This window comes from Colletotrichum lupini, chromosome 4 (genome assembly GCF_023278565.1).
Source record: "Colletotrichum lupini chromosome 4, complete sequence".
Classification (NCBI taxonomy): Eukaryota; Fungi; Ascomycota; class Sordariomycetes; order Glomerellales; family Glomerellaceae; genus Colletotrichum; species Colletotrichum lupini.
This window is the reverse complement of record NC_064677.1, coordinates 6,967,864-6,984,141: the sequence shown is the minus strand read 5'-3', so window position 1 is coordinate 6,984,141 and position 16,278 is coordinate 6,967,864. Positions and strand designations below refer to the sequence as shown.

The 16,278-nt window shown below is 35.5% G+C and overlaps 2 protein-coding genes across 2 annotated transcripts; one reads left to right on the top strand and one right to left on the bottom strand.

Moving 5' to 3' along the window:
* Window positions 1-12,069: 12,069 nt before the first annotated feature.
* CLUP02_09169 (uncharacterized protein) lies at window positions 12,070-14,168 on the top strand (the record flags this gene model as incomplete). Its single annotated transcript, XM_049288148.1, has 7 exons — window positions 12,070-12,093; window positions 12,145-12,485; window positions 12,539-12,661; window positions 12,719-12,875; window positions 13,079-13,532; window positions 13,592-13,991; window positions 14,042-14,168. 7 exons carry the CDS (start codon window positions 12,070-12,072, stop codon window positions 14,166-14,168), a joined length of 1,626 nt encoding a protein of 541 aa, XP_049145292.1.
* A 725-nt stretch (window positions 14,169-14,893) lies between these two features.
* On the bottom strand, window positions 14,894-16,099 carry CLUP02_09168 (uncharacterized protein; the record flags this gene model as incomplete). Its single annotated transcript, XM_049288147.1, has 1 exon — window positions 14,894-16,099. One exon carries the CDS (start codon window positions 16,097-16,099, stop codon window positions 14,894-14,896), a length of 1,206 nt encoding a protein of 401 aa, XP_049145291.1.
* Window positions 16,100-16,278: the final 179 nt, after the last annotated feature.

Below are 16,278 nucleotides of genomic sequence, written 5' to 3'. Positions count from 1 at the left end.
CGGGCCAGCTTGGTTGAAAGCTATAGGCAACTCAAGTCTCACGAACGTAGATGAGAACTGTGAAATAACGATGAATCAAGGATCTGATTCGTGGACCCCTGGAGAATGTCTTCCTTCGGCCCTCCTATAACATAGATCAGGAATTATTTATCACTTATGAAAGAGTATACATTATCAGGCCTCGCCGGTCAGGCCTCGTTAGTTAAGGGATAGCTCAGGGGGTATAAAAAGGGGGACTAAGTAATAAAAAAGTAGCTTAGGTATATATAGAGCGCTAATAATATACCTCGAGAGAAGGGTAGATTTTAATAATTTATTTTTTAAACTTTAATAATAATTAATCTTTATAAGCTTTTTTTTTATATTATATACTTATTAATAATTTAAAATCTTTATTTATAAAGGGAATTAAGTTAAAAGCTTAAAATATTAATAAAAATAAGACGTAATAAGAGAGCGTAATTAGTATTATAATAATAATAAAAAAATAACTTTTTTTTATTAAACCCCTTAAAATCGCTTCTTTTTTAATAAATAATATAAAAACGAAGCGTAATAAAACGAATAATATAGTAATAATATAAAAAAACTGTATTATTAAAAATATTAACGAATTTTAAATAAAATAGCGAACCTCTTACTTTTATTTATTAATACCTAAACTAAACGATAAGTAATAAGCTAGTAAAACTATAAGAATAAAAATAATAATTAGAAAAAGAAATCCTTATTATAATATATAAAAAGCGCTTATATAAAAAATAAGTAAATTTAAAACGCTTATAAAGCTTTTTAAATAGCTTAACCCCCGTATTAAAGACTATAATTTTAGTTATAATAGCCTCGGACGTTGGTTTTAATATAAATAAAAATATAAACTACTAAATTAAGAATAGTTTAATAAATAAAGCCGTATTTAAAGCGCCGCTTAAGTAATAATAAAATAACGAGTTCGTATTACTTAAGCCCCTATTTATTAGTTCTTTTTTAATTTAAGTAAGTACTATAAATAAAACGTTTATATTTAGACTACTATCCCTCCTTAACTTATTATATATTAATAAATTAGTACGGGATTTATAAAGCTCCTTTTTTAATTATTATTATTATTTTAATTTATAAACTTAATAAATAAAAATAAACTACAATAAAATAATATCTATAATTAGTTACTTAAGTAATAACGTAAAGACTTTTTAAATATACTATATGTTTAATTATTAAAGGACCCCCGGGTTTATAATAAACTAAGTTATATATAAGGAACTAAAGACTTTTTTATAAAATAACTTATTTAATCCCGCTAGCTAAGGAATAGTAGCGAATATATAACTAAATAGTACCTTATAAAATTAAAGAAAAAAAGTTAACGAGTTCGTTAGCTATATTAATAAGCTCGAGATAAAATTAGAATATATTTTAATAAAAAAATAGAGGATCTTTATATTAATAAATAAGTTATAGCTTAAGCTACGCTTTATAATAATATTATAAATAGAACTTTTATAAACTTACTTATAGTTAGTATTATTAATAAGACGTATTAAATAATCCTTATTATTAATAAGGAGCTTACGAACGTTCCCTAAGTAATATTTTAACTTAAACTTAAACGAGTTAATAAGAAAATACCGGGGCGTTAATAAGTTAAATATATAAAAAATACGTTATAACTTACTTAATAAGGATATTATATATTATAATTATAAAAGAACTAGTTATATTATAAAGGATTATTTATAATTACGGGAGTAATATTAATAATATTATAATCATAATAAAACCGGGTACTTTATTAATAACTACCCGAACGTTATATATTATAAATATAACTAAAAAGAATATAAAATTATTAACTATTAATTAGACCTCGCTCTAGCTAAGTAGCGTAGACTAATAACGAGCTCGAATATTATTTTAATAAAAAGAGTAATTAATAATTAATAAGGGCGGCGCTTAAATATCCTAATTTATATATACTTAAATTATATATAAAAAAAGCTAAGCGCCCTTATTAATTTAGGAATAAAAAGGAACGTAGTTAGTATTGGGCTATTTAATAACTTTAATACTAATTTACGAATTTACTTATTATTATAACTAATAAACGTCGAGAGTAAATAAATAAAAATACTAAAAAGCTATTACTTACGGCTTTAAATTATTAATAGTAACTACGTAATAAAAACATAGCTATATTATTTCGTAATAATTAATATTATAGTACTTATACTTATTTTTAATTTCCCCTAGCTAAAGGATATTGACTTATTAATTAATTAGAAATAAAAAAAAATAGTAATATTTAATCTATAAACGATATATTTACTTAGATACTTTAGAAAAGGGGTTATTAAACGACTTAGTTTTAGTAATACTTATATATATTATAATTAACTTAGCTATAAATAGTAACGTAATATTAATAAATATAGTTAAGAATTAGAAACTATATTACTAAGATTTTAATAACTTATTTTTAAAAAAAAAGCTATTTTGTTATTAAATAGAGTATTATATAATTATTATATTAAATTAAATAATACGGCGCTTATTCCCTAAGGACTTATTTACTTATTATTAAATTATAAGCTTAAGATCTTACGTAACTATTTAATAAAAATAAAGGCTAGGGGCTAAATACGCCCCTTTATAAGCTTAGTAAGAGTACCTATTCTTTTTATACTTAAGAAAAGAGGAGAACTACGACTTTATATTAATTATAGAGTAATTAATAAGATTATATAAAAAAATAGAACGCCGCTATTACTAATTAAAAAGATATTAAATAGACTATTTAATACTTTTATTTTTATAAAGTTAAACTTTAAAAACGTATATTACTATATACGTATAGCTAAGGGTAATAAATAAAAACCGGCTTTTTATATTAAATATAAGTAGTTTAAGTACTTAGTTATACCTTTCGGGCTAACTAACGTACTTACGACTTTCTAAGCGTATATTAATAATATTCTAAATAGCTTGGTTAATACTATTTATATTATATACTTAAATAATATCTTAATATATAGTAATAACTACGTAGTATATAAAGAGTATATATATAGTATATTATAAAGACTATAATAATAGAACCTATATTTAAATAGTAATAAATACGAGTTTTATATATTATATATAAGATTTTTAAAGTATATCGTATTTAATAAAAGTATAAAAATAGAGCCCGCGCGTACCGAAGCTATAATAAATTAGCTACTCTTAAAGAGCGTTAAAAATATTAAAAACGTATAGGGTATAAAGGACTCTCGCAGTACGGTATTTTAAAAAAACTATTTGTTAGATTAGAAGTCTAATTCGACCGCGGTATACAACCGACTACGCAGGGGCCAATTGGGGGCCCTATTTACGATTATCGTAGCTAGCCTAACCTACGGTTAGAACCTCCTTTTTATACCTACGTAAATATTTATATAATTTAATTAATCTCTTCGTTAACTACGGTTCGAACTAACTACCCTATAATAAGGATACTAATACTAATTAATAATTAAATTCTATTATTGTAGATTAATAAGGTATCTCGCTACGTAAAAGAGACGACTTTTTAATACCGTACGGGATAAGAGATTCGTATTAATTAACCTTATAAAAATAGACGAAAAAAGAGGTAATTCTTAAATACCGTACGGAATTAAGTAATCGTAGCCCTTTACTACTTATAAGAGGTCGACGTTTATTATATTAAACTACGTTAATTAATAGAACTACTTGAATAACTAGCCTTTTACCGTCGCCCCGAGTAGCTTTTTTATTAAACGACTTTTCTATAGCCGGCCTACGATTAGAAATTAACTAGTTAAATTAATAAAAATATAATATAAAAGAGCACTGCGCAATCGAAAAAGGGTATTTCTAAACGTAAATATTCTTACTTAGTAATAAAGGTAATTTTATAAAAGTTATTAAGCTAAGAGATCTATAGTATATAAGAAAGTCTATTACTACGAGGATCTTATAAATATAACTTTAAGCCCGCGATCTAAATAATCTCCTCGTAGTTCCCTTAACTACCCCCTGGGTATTATTTAAAAATATAATATAAGGGACGGTCTAACGAGGGAAGAGGGGATTTAGAAGTCTTAATAGTATCGAGCTAAGAGTATTACGGATCTCGGAAATTAACTTAAGAAGAAGGCGGCTATCCTAAAGTAGTCCTACGACCTCCCGCTAGAGTTATTATTAGCCTAAGAAAAGGCTAAAAAAACGAGGATCTGAGGGGAAAAGAAAAGAATCCTCTAGAGGGCCGCTTAAGGGCTTCTTTTTATACTAGCTCCTAGCACGAGATTATTAATTTTAAGAAATTAATTAAGTAATAAAAGGGATCGCTAGTAAGCAATAATTACTTAACCGTAATTAAGTTATAAAAAAGACTACTTAAAAGATATAAAATAGGGTACCGAGAGGCTATAAAAAATAAGATCTCTAAAGTATCTAACCCCACCGCGTACGAGCGATAAGTAAGTATTTTTAATAAGTTTTTAAAATATACGATTTTACGAAAAGGAGGGCTTAACTTTATTAACTATACTTAACGGCCTATACGGTTCTTAATAGCTTATATAGCTCTTTTACGAGCTACTTAGCGTTTACTTTCGACTATTCTTATAGAATACTACCCTAGAGGAGGTAGGTTAAGGAAAGAAGCTATTTAGAAATTATAAAGAGCACGAGGCTTAAGAAGCTAGAAGTATACGGGATAGCGGAAATTAGTAACTAATAAAGATCCCGAGACTAATTACTATATCTTTTTATAGTAATATAAACGTCTGCTACTATTATTATAAAAAGGAACTACTAAAACCTACCTTTTATATTAAACGAAAAAGAGGATCTTAGTAAGTACGATAGCTAGCGATTTAGAAGGGTAATAGTAATCGCTAGAAATAATAAAAACGAGAGTAATAGTAAGACGGCAAGAGGAAGCGGGAATCTCTTAGACCTTAATAAATTTATTAAATAATAAAAGTACGGATTTACTACGACTAGCGCGCGGATTAGATATATTCTTATTAAGATTAAATATACTAGCGACTATTAATATAAATATAAGCTAGAGCACGGCCCTTAGCGAGTTAAGGTAAAAAAAAAAGGACAAAACCCGATCCTAGATAGAATCCTAATCCCTTATAAGTAAGTAAATATTAACCCGGACTATTAGGGGACGTGGATATATAAAATCGCAGATTAGCCTAACGGTAAGTAAATTAACGTAGTATTAATCTATTTAACTAAAGTCTATAAAAAAAAGGGGCTATAGGGGTAACTCTTATTTTACGAGATTATAAACGACCTTAGCTACTAGCTAGATAAATAGTTCGTAAGCGTAAGCCTAGGAATTATAAAAGCTATTAATAAATTCCTCTATGGGCGAGGGGTATTACTAGCGTAATTATAATTACGAGAGCTATACGAAATACTAATAGCGATAATTATAGAGGAGGAATTCGTACTATAGAACTAAGTATAGGTTAATAGAGCGTATAATCGCTTTAACAAATTTAGAAAAACGGTAAACGACCTAAATTTCCTCCTTATAATTACTAACGGAAATCTATTATTATAAAAGGATATACCGGGGTAAAATATAGTACTAAAAGTACGATAATTAATAATTCTGCTTATTTTAATTTACGACTCGTTATTACTACTAACGCGAAATTCGGCGCCGATCGGCTAATAAAAAAAGAAGTAAACGACCCGAAGTTATTAATAATACGTAGCGACGCAAGGATCGTATATAGAGACCTAAAATCTAATAATAAATACGAGGTAATTTATAAACTTTAAAAAGATCTTCCTAAAAAAGAAATTATACTCTGGGGGGAAGTATAAGGTCTTATAAAAAACCCTAATAATATTTTATAATTATTACGAAAAAGTCGGAATTAGGGAATACTAGTACTATTTAGTAATTAATATCGTACTCATAGGCAAAGCCTCTAATTATTATTACGAAGCGGTACGTAATCTCGATCGAAACGACTTTCTTAGTATAATTAACGCAATCCGAAGCCGCTTCGAGACCTATGATAGGAACCTAGAGCTCCTATTTAAGCTATGAGCGATTTTTTTTATATTTATAACTAAAATAATAGAGGGCAAATTGCGAGTAGAGATCCTTAAAAAGCTTATTAATTAAATCGATAAGCTAGCGAAAACCTAGCTAAATAAAAAAATAAATAAGTAGAAAGTCGGATATCTCTATACCGCAGTCTAGCGTATACTAAAAGTAAAAATCACCCTATACTAAGTACCCGAAAACTACGAGACGCTCTACTCGAAACTAAGATCTAGCTTTAATATTAAAGCGAGAATACTACGCTAAACCTATCTCTAGGTATACGACGGCCCTTATTAGTAATATTAGGTCGATCGAACGTATAATAAGAAAAGAAAAGAGGCTAAATATAGTAATCGCTAGTAAAGAGGCCTAGATTCGTTAAATAAGTAGAGATTTAACTTATAAGTAGGGTAATAAAAGAAGTAATACTATATTTATAAAAAAGATAGATATTAATTAAGTAACTACTCTAAGGAAGAGCGTGTTAAATCGTACGAATAGTATAAAAAGTCGAGGGTAATAGATAGTAAAACTAGCCCTTATTAATTTAATTAATTCCTTATTATATATAAGGGTAGATCCGGGGGTATAGAACCTAGCGACGGTAACTAAAATAGCGGCCTAAAATATATACCCCCTATAAGAGATTTAGAAAATAAGGAAGATCTTACCCCCTATATTAACGAATTAGATTATAATAAAATCAACGATATTAACTACTCTTTTTTTACCCCGTTAGCTTTTAGAAAATATACGAGGCTAAACGAATAAAGGGTAGCGGAAGCTCTTAATAAATAGGCTTTTATTTATAAATAGTAAGGGAAGGTCCCTTAGATAACGGATATAGAGGCGGTTAAAAAAGCGAATTTAATAGGGCCGAAGCCTATTCTCTTAACAATTAAAGAGAAGACGCTCTCTCTCTTAATATTTTAAAAAAAGGAATATAGTACTAAGCATATTTAAGGGTAACTAGAGGGGTCCTTTTTATACTACTTAGATCCCTCGAATACTAAGCTTATATAAGTATTCTATATAAGTAAAAGGTACGGCTTAAACGATTTTTATAAAATTATCCTAGATACTAAGGTATCGCAATAATTAACTAGAAGAAAAGGGTAATTCTAGGCGCTATAAAAGATCGTATTAGTAACGCTTAATACGTTAACAGCGGGTATTACGAGGATTAGTTTCGGCCTAAGTAAAGAAATCGTCGCCCTAAGTATAGTAAAAGTAAAAACGTACTTCGGAACGATAACTTTTTATATTTTACCTATTAATACCCCATTTCTCTTATATCTAAAAAATATAGATCGACTAGGTATTATATTCGATAATACGAGGAATAGAATCTCTAGTAATAAGCACTTTAAAATAATCGAATAACGATAGGGGTATGCGTTTATAAAGCTTATTAATAATATAAAGTCGATTAATTACTTAACGGAAAATAAGCTTAGAAAACTATATTAGAGATTTAGGTACTCGTTAGTTACGAGGCTATATAACTTCTTAAAGTAATTAAATAATAATAATATTAAAATAGGGGCGCTAGAGTAGTTAATAAAAATGTGCTACTAATATTAGATAAATGCGCAGAGCCTACGCAGATTTAAGTTTAAATTGCGTAATAAGCTTAATTTTAACTAGGAAATCGTCGTCGATATTTTCTACTTAAATAGTCGGCTAGTATTATATATAATCGACGTAGCTATATCTTTCTAAATAGGGCAATTCCTCTAGGATTTATAAGTAAAAATAGTATAGGCAGCCCTACGAAAAAGCTAGATCGATATATACTAGGGACCGCTAGACGGTATTAGAACCGATGCTAGTTCTAGTTTTAAATTAGTAGAATTTAGGGATAATACGACGGCCTACGGTATATAGCTAAAAGTCGTACTTATTAAAGCGCACTATAATATTAGAAAAGTAGAGAGGGTATACTAGTAATTAAAAAGGGCGTTTAGAATTATTAAAAAGGAAAATCCGGATTCTACTAATGACGAATGCCTCTAAATAGCACTTAAATACTATAACGATACTATAGGGCCTAATAGACTTATACTAACGCTATTAGTATTTAGAGTATATTTAAGAACGACCTTAGCCTTACTACTATTACTAAGTATAAGCTAACGAGCCCGAGTAATTAAAAAAGTAATATAGGCACTGCGCGAGGTAAGTATAAAAAAATAAGTTAACGAGGTAATTACTATACGTAATAGGCCCGATATAAAGGATAATCTAGATATGTTACTAAATTCGGAGGTACGAGTATAGCGCGAAATTACTTAATAATAAGCTGGGCTATATAAGTTAATTTCTATTAACGAGCGCTCTTATATAATTATAAGAGATCGCGACTAGCTACTCGAAGTATTAATTACGGTAGTTAGACCGTATTATATAGATCCTAACGAGGTAATTTCTAACTTATAAAAAGAAGAAGAGCTAGGGGAAACTATATAACCCGTAGTAGAGGCATAGGAAATTATCCTTAACGAAATCGTCGTAGTAATACTAATAAACGACGAGGAAAAGGAAATTGCTAAAAGGGTACTAATACTACTAGCGAGACGTCGCAGAAGACTACGACGGCAAGCCTTAACGCGGTAATTTATTATTAATAACGAGGTAATTAATACTTTTTATATAATAAAAAAGAAAGCCGATTTCGAGTTAGTAATTAAACTACGTAAGGAAGGCGTAATTATAATTATTAAAAAACTATATAAAAGATTAGATCTTATTAAAATAGATACTCTTCGCGATCGAGGGGTCTATCGATTTATCCTATACGACTTAGAAAAATATATAAACCTCCGCATATTTAAATTACGAATAGTTCGTAAGATTAAAGGGAAAGGAATACCCTAGCTATACGAGAAGTCTAAATACGTAATTTAGGGGTACGGTAACGTTAAAAAGGCGACGCTACTTATATAATCGCTTACTATATAGCGCTATAACTAACGATTAATAATAGTACTAATAGTATTATTATAGAAGAAGGGATACGAGATTTAGAGCCGTGATATTACCTAGGCCTATACCTAATTAGCTATAAGGCTCATAAGGAAAATCCTAGCCTATTTACTAAAAGAAATAGTTAGTAAGTACTTAGAAAGTACGATTATTAAAGTACTTAAGCTACTATATAGGCTCGTAAAATCAGGTACTTATTAGTAAGCTACTTATTACGATTTTTATATTAATTAACTATTAATAATTACCTCTACGTACGACCCGTACTTATTAGTCGCAGAGTACGAAGGTAACTAATTTAGAATCGTTAGAATATAGACCGACGATATATTAGGCCTATTTAATATTAATTTTATAAAAAAAGAGGATAAGGAGCTTTAAAAAGCGGGCTTCGTAGCGAAGCTAAAAGAGGTCCTTATAATAAATACCCCCTTAGTATTTAATAATAGGATTTTTATAATCGAAAGGGAAACCGTCGTTTTTTAATAAAAAGGGCAGGGTAAGAAGATTAACCTCGTCGATCTAAACGTAACTAACGTTAAGAAGTAGTATAAGGCTAAGCTCGTACGAGGGGTATATATTATAAATATTTATTAGCTTAAAGCGACTTTTAACTACGCTAGGGTAGTATAAGCTATAAATCTAACTAAACGAGACGTCGAGGTACTTAATAAGCGGCTTAAGTAGTAATAGACGAATCTCGATCGAGGTCTCGTTTACTACCCAATCGACCTTACGACTAGTAAGCTCTATGTCTTTATTAATAGGTTATTTATAAATAATAACGACCTTACTTCGTAATTAGGGTATATTATTATCCTAGCTAACGAGAGTATAGGTAAGAGCGAATTTACTATATACGGTAATATAATCTATTACTTATTAATTAAAAATAAGTAAGTAATAAGAAGTATATTAATATTAAAAGTATACGGTATAGTTAACGGCATTAACCTCTCTTACGTAATTTTAATAACGCTAAAGAAGATTATTAATTAAATTAGCCTTCTACTTATTTTAATAGTTATCTATACTAATTCCTACTCGCTATACGAATACTTCGTTAAATTAGGAACGACAAAGGAAAAGAGGCTTATAATCGATATTATAGCCCTTAAGTAATCGTATAAAAGGTACGAAATACTCGAGATCTATTAGATTAATAATAAAGATAACCTCGTAAACGCTTTTATAAAAGTAGTACTAAATAAGGGATTAAAGTAATTTATAAGTAATAAAAAAGTTATTATATAAATAGAGGGATAGGTTATATAAAAAGAGTAGAGAAAAGGGGGAAAAAGAGACGACTTAATAAACGGGCCCGAGGTCGAATTATATCTCTAACCGTAGTAGTTAAATCGATAAAAGAAAAAGAAAGTTAGTATCGGATTAGAAGTCTAATTCGACCGCGGTATATAGCCGACTATATAGGGGCTAATTAGGGGCCCTATTTACGATTATCGTAACTAGCCTAACTTATAGTTAGAACCTCCTTTTTATACTTACGCAAATATTTATATAGTTTAATTAATCTCTTCGTTAACTACGGTTCGAACTAACTACCCTATAATAGGGATACTAATATTTAGATCGCGGGCTTAAGGTCGTACTTATAAGGTCCTCGTAGTAGTAAACTTTCCTATATACTATAAATCTCTTAGCTTAATAACTCTTATAAGGTTACTTTTATTACTAAATAAGAATGTTTATATTTAGAGATCCCCTTTTTTAATCGCGCGGTACTCTTTTATACTATACTTTTATTAATTTAATTAGTTAATTTCTAATTATAAGCCGGCCGTAGAAAAATCGTTTAATAAAAAAGCTACTCGGGGCAATAGTAAAAGGCTAGTTACTTAAGTAGTTCCGTTAATTAACGTAGTTTAACGTAGTAAACGTCGACCTCTCGTAAGTAGTAAAGGGCTACGATTGCTCGATTTTATATAGTATTCGAAAATCGCCCCCTTTTTTATCTATTTCCGTAAAGTTAATTAGTACAAATCTCTTATCCTATATGGTATTAAGAGGTCGTCTCTTTTACGTAGCGAGATACTTTATTAATTTATAATAATAGAATTTAACTACTAATTAGTATTAGTATCCTTATTATAAAGTAGTTAGTTCGAACCGTAGTTAACGAAGAGATTAATTAAACTATATAAATATCTACGTAGTAAGTATAAAAAAGAGGTTCTAACTATAAGTTAGGCTAGCTACGATAATTGTAAATAGGGCCCCCAATTAGCCCCTGCGCAGTCGGCTATATGCCGCGGTCGAATTGGACTTCTAATCCGACATAACCCGCAGACTTGCTGCGTTGGTAGGCGTATCGACCAATACCGCAAGAATCGCCAAGCCGCGCGCAAGTATTTCCCACGGAATGATAAAGCTCCTTCCAAAAAAATGTCGGAGGATTGGGGGTGACATCCCCTGTCTTGATGCCGGCAACATGGTGCCGATTTGGATGTATAGGACTGATGCTAAGCTGCCGGCACACCCTCCTCAAAAACGGCGACGGGGTGATTGGTCAACCCCATGTAATGCTGGGATGGCTGCTTGACCTTAGCTCCGGTGATAGATTTCATGAGAGCCTGTCAGATGAGCTGAAGTTCACCTTGCCCCATCTAGGCCTCTCTCCAGATTTCCCCGCATTCTTCCCCCAGCCGTCGCGTGGGGAGAGCTCATAGAGTTCAACCTAGTGGTTCGGCTTTTGATATCTGAGCGTAGGCAGCTGCCGCGACGACATGCCGAATGTTTGAGGTTGGTTGACCCAGGATCATGGTAACACTAGACGCGTAGTTGTGCCGTCGACAGGTTGATGTCGCAGATCGCGTCGGTAATTCGACTGTATCGGTCGATGTGGCCAGGCCTGTATCTACATTTATTGCCCACGTCCGCGCCCCGATGTTACGACGTCTATTCCAATCCATCGCCGTGGTTTTTTATCGCATCACTCCCGAGACGTAGAATCGCAAGCCAAAAGGAAAATCGCAACCATGTCGAAAGATCCGGAAAAAACAGTAAGTCCAGCATTGTCTCATGTACGAAGTTCCACTAACACGTTCCTTTAGACCCGCGAGGAGATTGAACATGAGCTTCACATCGAGGTTGTGCCTGGCACTGAGGTCATGGCCGATGTTTTGAAGCATCACCTCATCAAGAGCGAACACTCGACGGTGGTTCTTGTCCCTCAACCATCCCAGGACCCGCACGACCCTTTGAATTGGAAAGCATCATGGAAATGGTCTACATTGGGCGCGGTCTCTCTAATGACCTTCTCGCAAGGCTTTGCTCCATTGTCTCTTGCGTCCATGTTTCCATACCTTATTCGAGACTACAACAGCAACCTAGAAGACGTCATTCAGTTTACGGGAGTGACCATTCTGCTCCTTGGATTCAGCAATTTCATATGGTAAGGCCACAGAAGGATATTTAGCTTTTCAAAGCCATGGCTAACTTTGAAAGGGCTCCGATTTCGTCCTCATTTGGTCGACGCCCAGTCTTTATTGTTTCTCAATTAGTCTGCCTTGCGTCTCATGTTCTTCGAGCGAAAGCCACAACATACGGCTCTTTCATGGGTGCTTGCGTGTAAGTTCTGATTCTTCATAATCTCCGGTATGGAAATGCAAGCTGACTGCATTTTAGACTCAACGGTATCGGCGCCGGTCCCTCAGAGACTCTGCAACCGCAAGTCATCGCCGATATTTACTTCCTACACGACCGTGGCCGCTGGAATACGCTATACTGGGTCGTTTATATGTGTCACGAGTTATGGCACGCAGCAATGGGCATACGGAGTGTGGTAAAAGTGGCTTAACTATCAAAGTGGAAATAGACAAAAGGAGAAGGTCTATATACACGATATCTGAGATAGACACGTGATTCAGCACGTGACGGGCACTTTGTGAGGTGCGATTACTATCCCTGTTACGTGACAATATGGGATCTTTGATGGTGGGTCTAGCTTTAACGGCTGTGGGAGGCAGTCTTGGCTAACCCTTTCAGATTGCGCCGGTTATTGCAGGCCCGATGGCGGATCATGTTGGATGGCAGAACTTTTGGTGGCTCAACGTTGCGCTGGCGCTGACAGGTGCCTCCATTGTCTACGCCTTCTTTGGCTTCCCAGAGACAAGATGGATTCGTTCTCAGCCAACTCAAGACGCTGTCACAATCGAAGTTGCCGACGAGACATTGAACCCCACTCGGACTGCGGATATGGACCCGTACCTTGGCAAGGGAACCCCCTCTAAGCAGCAGTGGTACCTGTTCCAACGCAACTCTTCGCCCCTTAAGACCATCTGGTTCGACCTCTGGACTCCCTGGAAGCTTTTTGGATTCCCCATTGTGGTATTTGCGTCGTTTGTTGTGAGCTGGAGTTGTAGCAACTTCCTCATTCTAAACCTCACGCAGTCTCAAGTCTTCGCAGCACCCCCTTATAATATGAGCTCGCAGTCTATCGGTAAGCCTCGTAAACCTAAAATCGCATCCACAATTGTTGTATGAGACTAACTCTTGTAGGCTTTACCAATCTGGCAGTTCTTGTTGGTGCGCTGATTGGACTCGTCACCGCTGGCCCCTTTAGCGATTGGGTATCCGCCCGTGCGACTGCTCGAAACAACGGCACCCGCGAGCCTGAGATGCGTCTCCCTGCTATGATTCCATTCGTGATCATCATGATATTTGGTAATATTATCACCGCTATTGGATATCAGAACCACTGGTCCTGGCCTATCATCGTAGTCCTCGGTTACGCCAGCGCAGGCATCCAGGTTGCTGCTTTACCCAGTATCGCCAGCACCTACGCCATCGACTGCTACAAGCCAGTGACTGGTCCTCTCATGGTTGCTATCACGGTGAACAAGAATGTGTGGGGATACGGCATGGGTAAATTCATTACCCCTTGGACAATACAGGCAGGGTCAGTTAAACTTCTCTCTTTTGGCCGATGCCATATGCTGACACAAATAGGTTCATACCGGCTTTCATGACCAACATGGCGCTGACCGTCTTTTTCTGTGCTTGTGGGACGATATTTTACTTCTATGGCAAGACATTCCGTAGGTGGACTAGGAACAGCACCGTCCACAACTTGTAGAAGATGAAGGATCTATGTTATAGACAACGACCTAAGTTAGGCTCTAGAAGCTCAGGTAGTTCATACTCAATAACATTTTGCAATGAGACGATTGCAGAGTTTCATGATTCTAGTTACGTTGTGTTTTCGAAATCACTCGCCAACACGAAGTAATTACGTTGACTCCTAATTCAACTCAAGGAAAGGCTATAGAAGTCGTGCAGGTTCAGTCTTAGGAACTTTGAACAACCCCATGCGCTGGAGAATGGGTAGTATTGGATGTTCCCGTTTTGCCTATCACCGACAGTATTGAGAAAGACTACGTGGTTTGCTAAACTGTCCTGCTAATGATAATAGAGCTGGCGAGAGCTGAGAGGAATGTTCGAAAGTACCGCACTGGCCATAACAGATGACTGCATCAACCATCAGATGGCGATGTGCCCTGCACTTGATGATGATAGCCTCGGCCGGGATTAGTTCATCGGTTCATCGGCTATACCGGCAGAAATGTCCAGCAGGGGAGTTATTGACCGAGGCTGTACGAATCACAGCTAGTCGCGCACGTATTACGAAGCTGTGGCAGGTAACACCTCGGCTTATTTTGTCCGACGTTGACATGGGGGCATTTTCTAACCGTTCTTGTAGCCAGTCTTGATTCTGAAGTGGAGGAACACAATCCGACAGTGAGCTGGGCACATCTTTAGGGGGCAATAGTGTTATCAATAGATCATAATTCATGGCTAGACTCATGCCTCGTCTGAACCTGCGTCACTATCGCCGCTGTCGTCCGCTGTTCCGTCTCTTTCTTGCTCTTCTCCGTCAGTTTCTTTTCCCGAATCAGCGGGTAGTTGGCTTATCAACCCAGCAAGAATTGAGTTGAGGCCCGTCTTGACTTGCGGGTTTGGTGTGGCATCGATGCGCTGCTGTAACTCGGCAATCCTTGCTTGAAGCTCCTCCTTGTTCTTTTGAGCGATATCAATCTCCTCATCGGATTCATCCACCTCGGCTTCTACGTCTCTCTCAATGCCCTTCCCGAAAGCCTCTTGAAAGGCGTCGGCCATGCCGGTATCTTTGATCGCGAAGACGACTTCTTCGATCCCGCTCCATGTCTCTTTGTTCCCTTTCTTTTTCCCTTTTCCGTCGTTCCTCGGTAGTAGCGCCTTCTTCCACGCCTTGGCCACTTCGGCGACTGGATTCCCGTAGGCACCACATCCCCAAGCACCGAGCACAATCTTCTTGATGCCCTTGAGCTGGCATATCCGCAGCACAATCTTCATCTTTTCCAGGATGAGCTGTCTGTCTTTTTCTTGAACGTAGTGGCTGAAACCAGTGTACTCGTCTCGCTCAATTTCTGGATTCCGCAACATGGCGGCGCTGATGCAGTCCACGAACCATCGGTCTCTTTTCTCCAACACGTCGTCCGCATCTTCATCTCGGAAAACCAGTACATCTGGTGTGTAAATAGCACCGAGCTCTGGCAGACGGTAGTACTCGTCTTTGAGAGATGGCAGCAGCGTAGTCCGCATACAAAATGACTCCTCCTGACTACCGGCACCATTGACGAAGCCACCACCCGGCGTAAGAGGTGAGGCCATGTTGAGAACTGCAACCCGCGTCTCTTTATTACTTATGTCTACCGGGCGATTCGATTCCGCCTTCTCAGTCACCAAGGCGTGAGCGGCTGTAAGAGTGTCGGCAACTTGGAGTCTGATGTGGAATGGCCCGTTGGTTTCCGAAACATCAGCGCCTTCTGCCTTGGGGGTTCTATTCTCCTTGATCGCTGACTTAGGCTCGATGATCAGCTCGGCTGAGTCGATTCCGCGCCGGGCTCGTGGGTGCGTAGGGAGGAGTGATGGAATCAGCTGATTGAGGGTGACCTTGGCCTTCTTGGCTCGGGCGGCTTTCCGAAAGGCCGCCGGTGGCTGCCCAACTGACGGTTGCGTTCGGCCCATGTTTCTTTTAGTATGAGAGGCGAAATGAATTCGTGAAGACAGAACTTTATGCTCTTGATACGGGAGCTGACGACGGCGTCTTGAAGTCCGCCTTTAGTAGGAGTATCTTGCGGCGGGGCTAAAAGGCACCTTGATGGCCTGAGGGCAGATCGCTGAGATTATCCCAAACTCCCCAACCA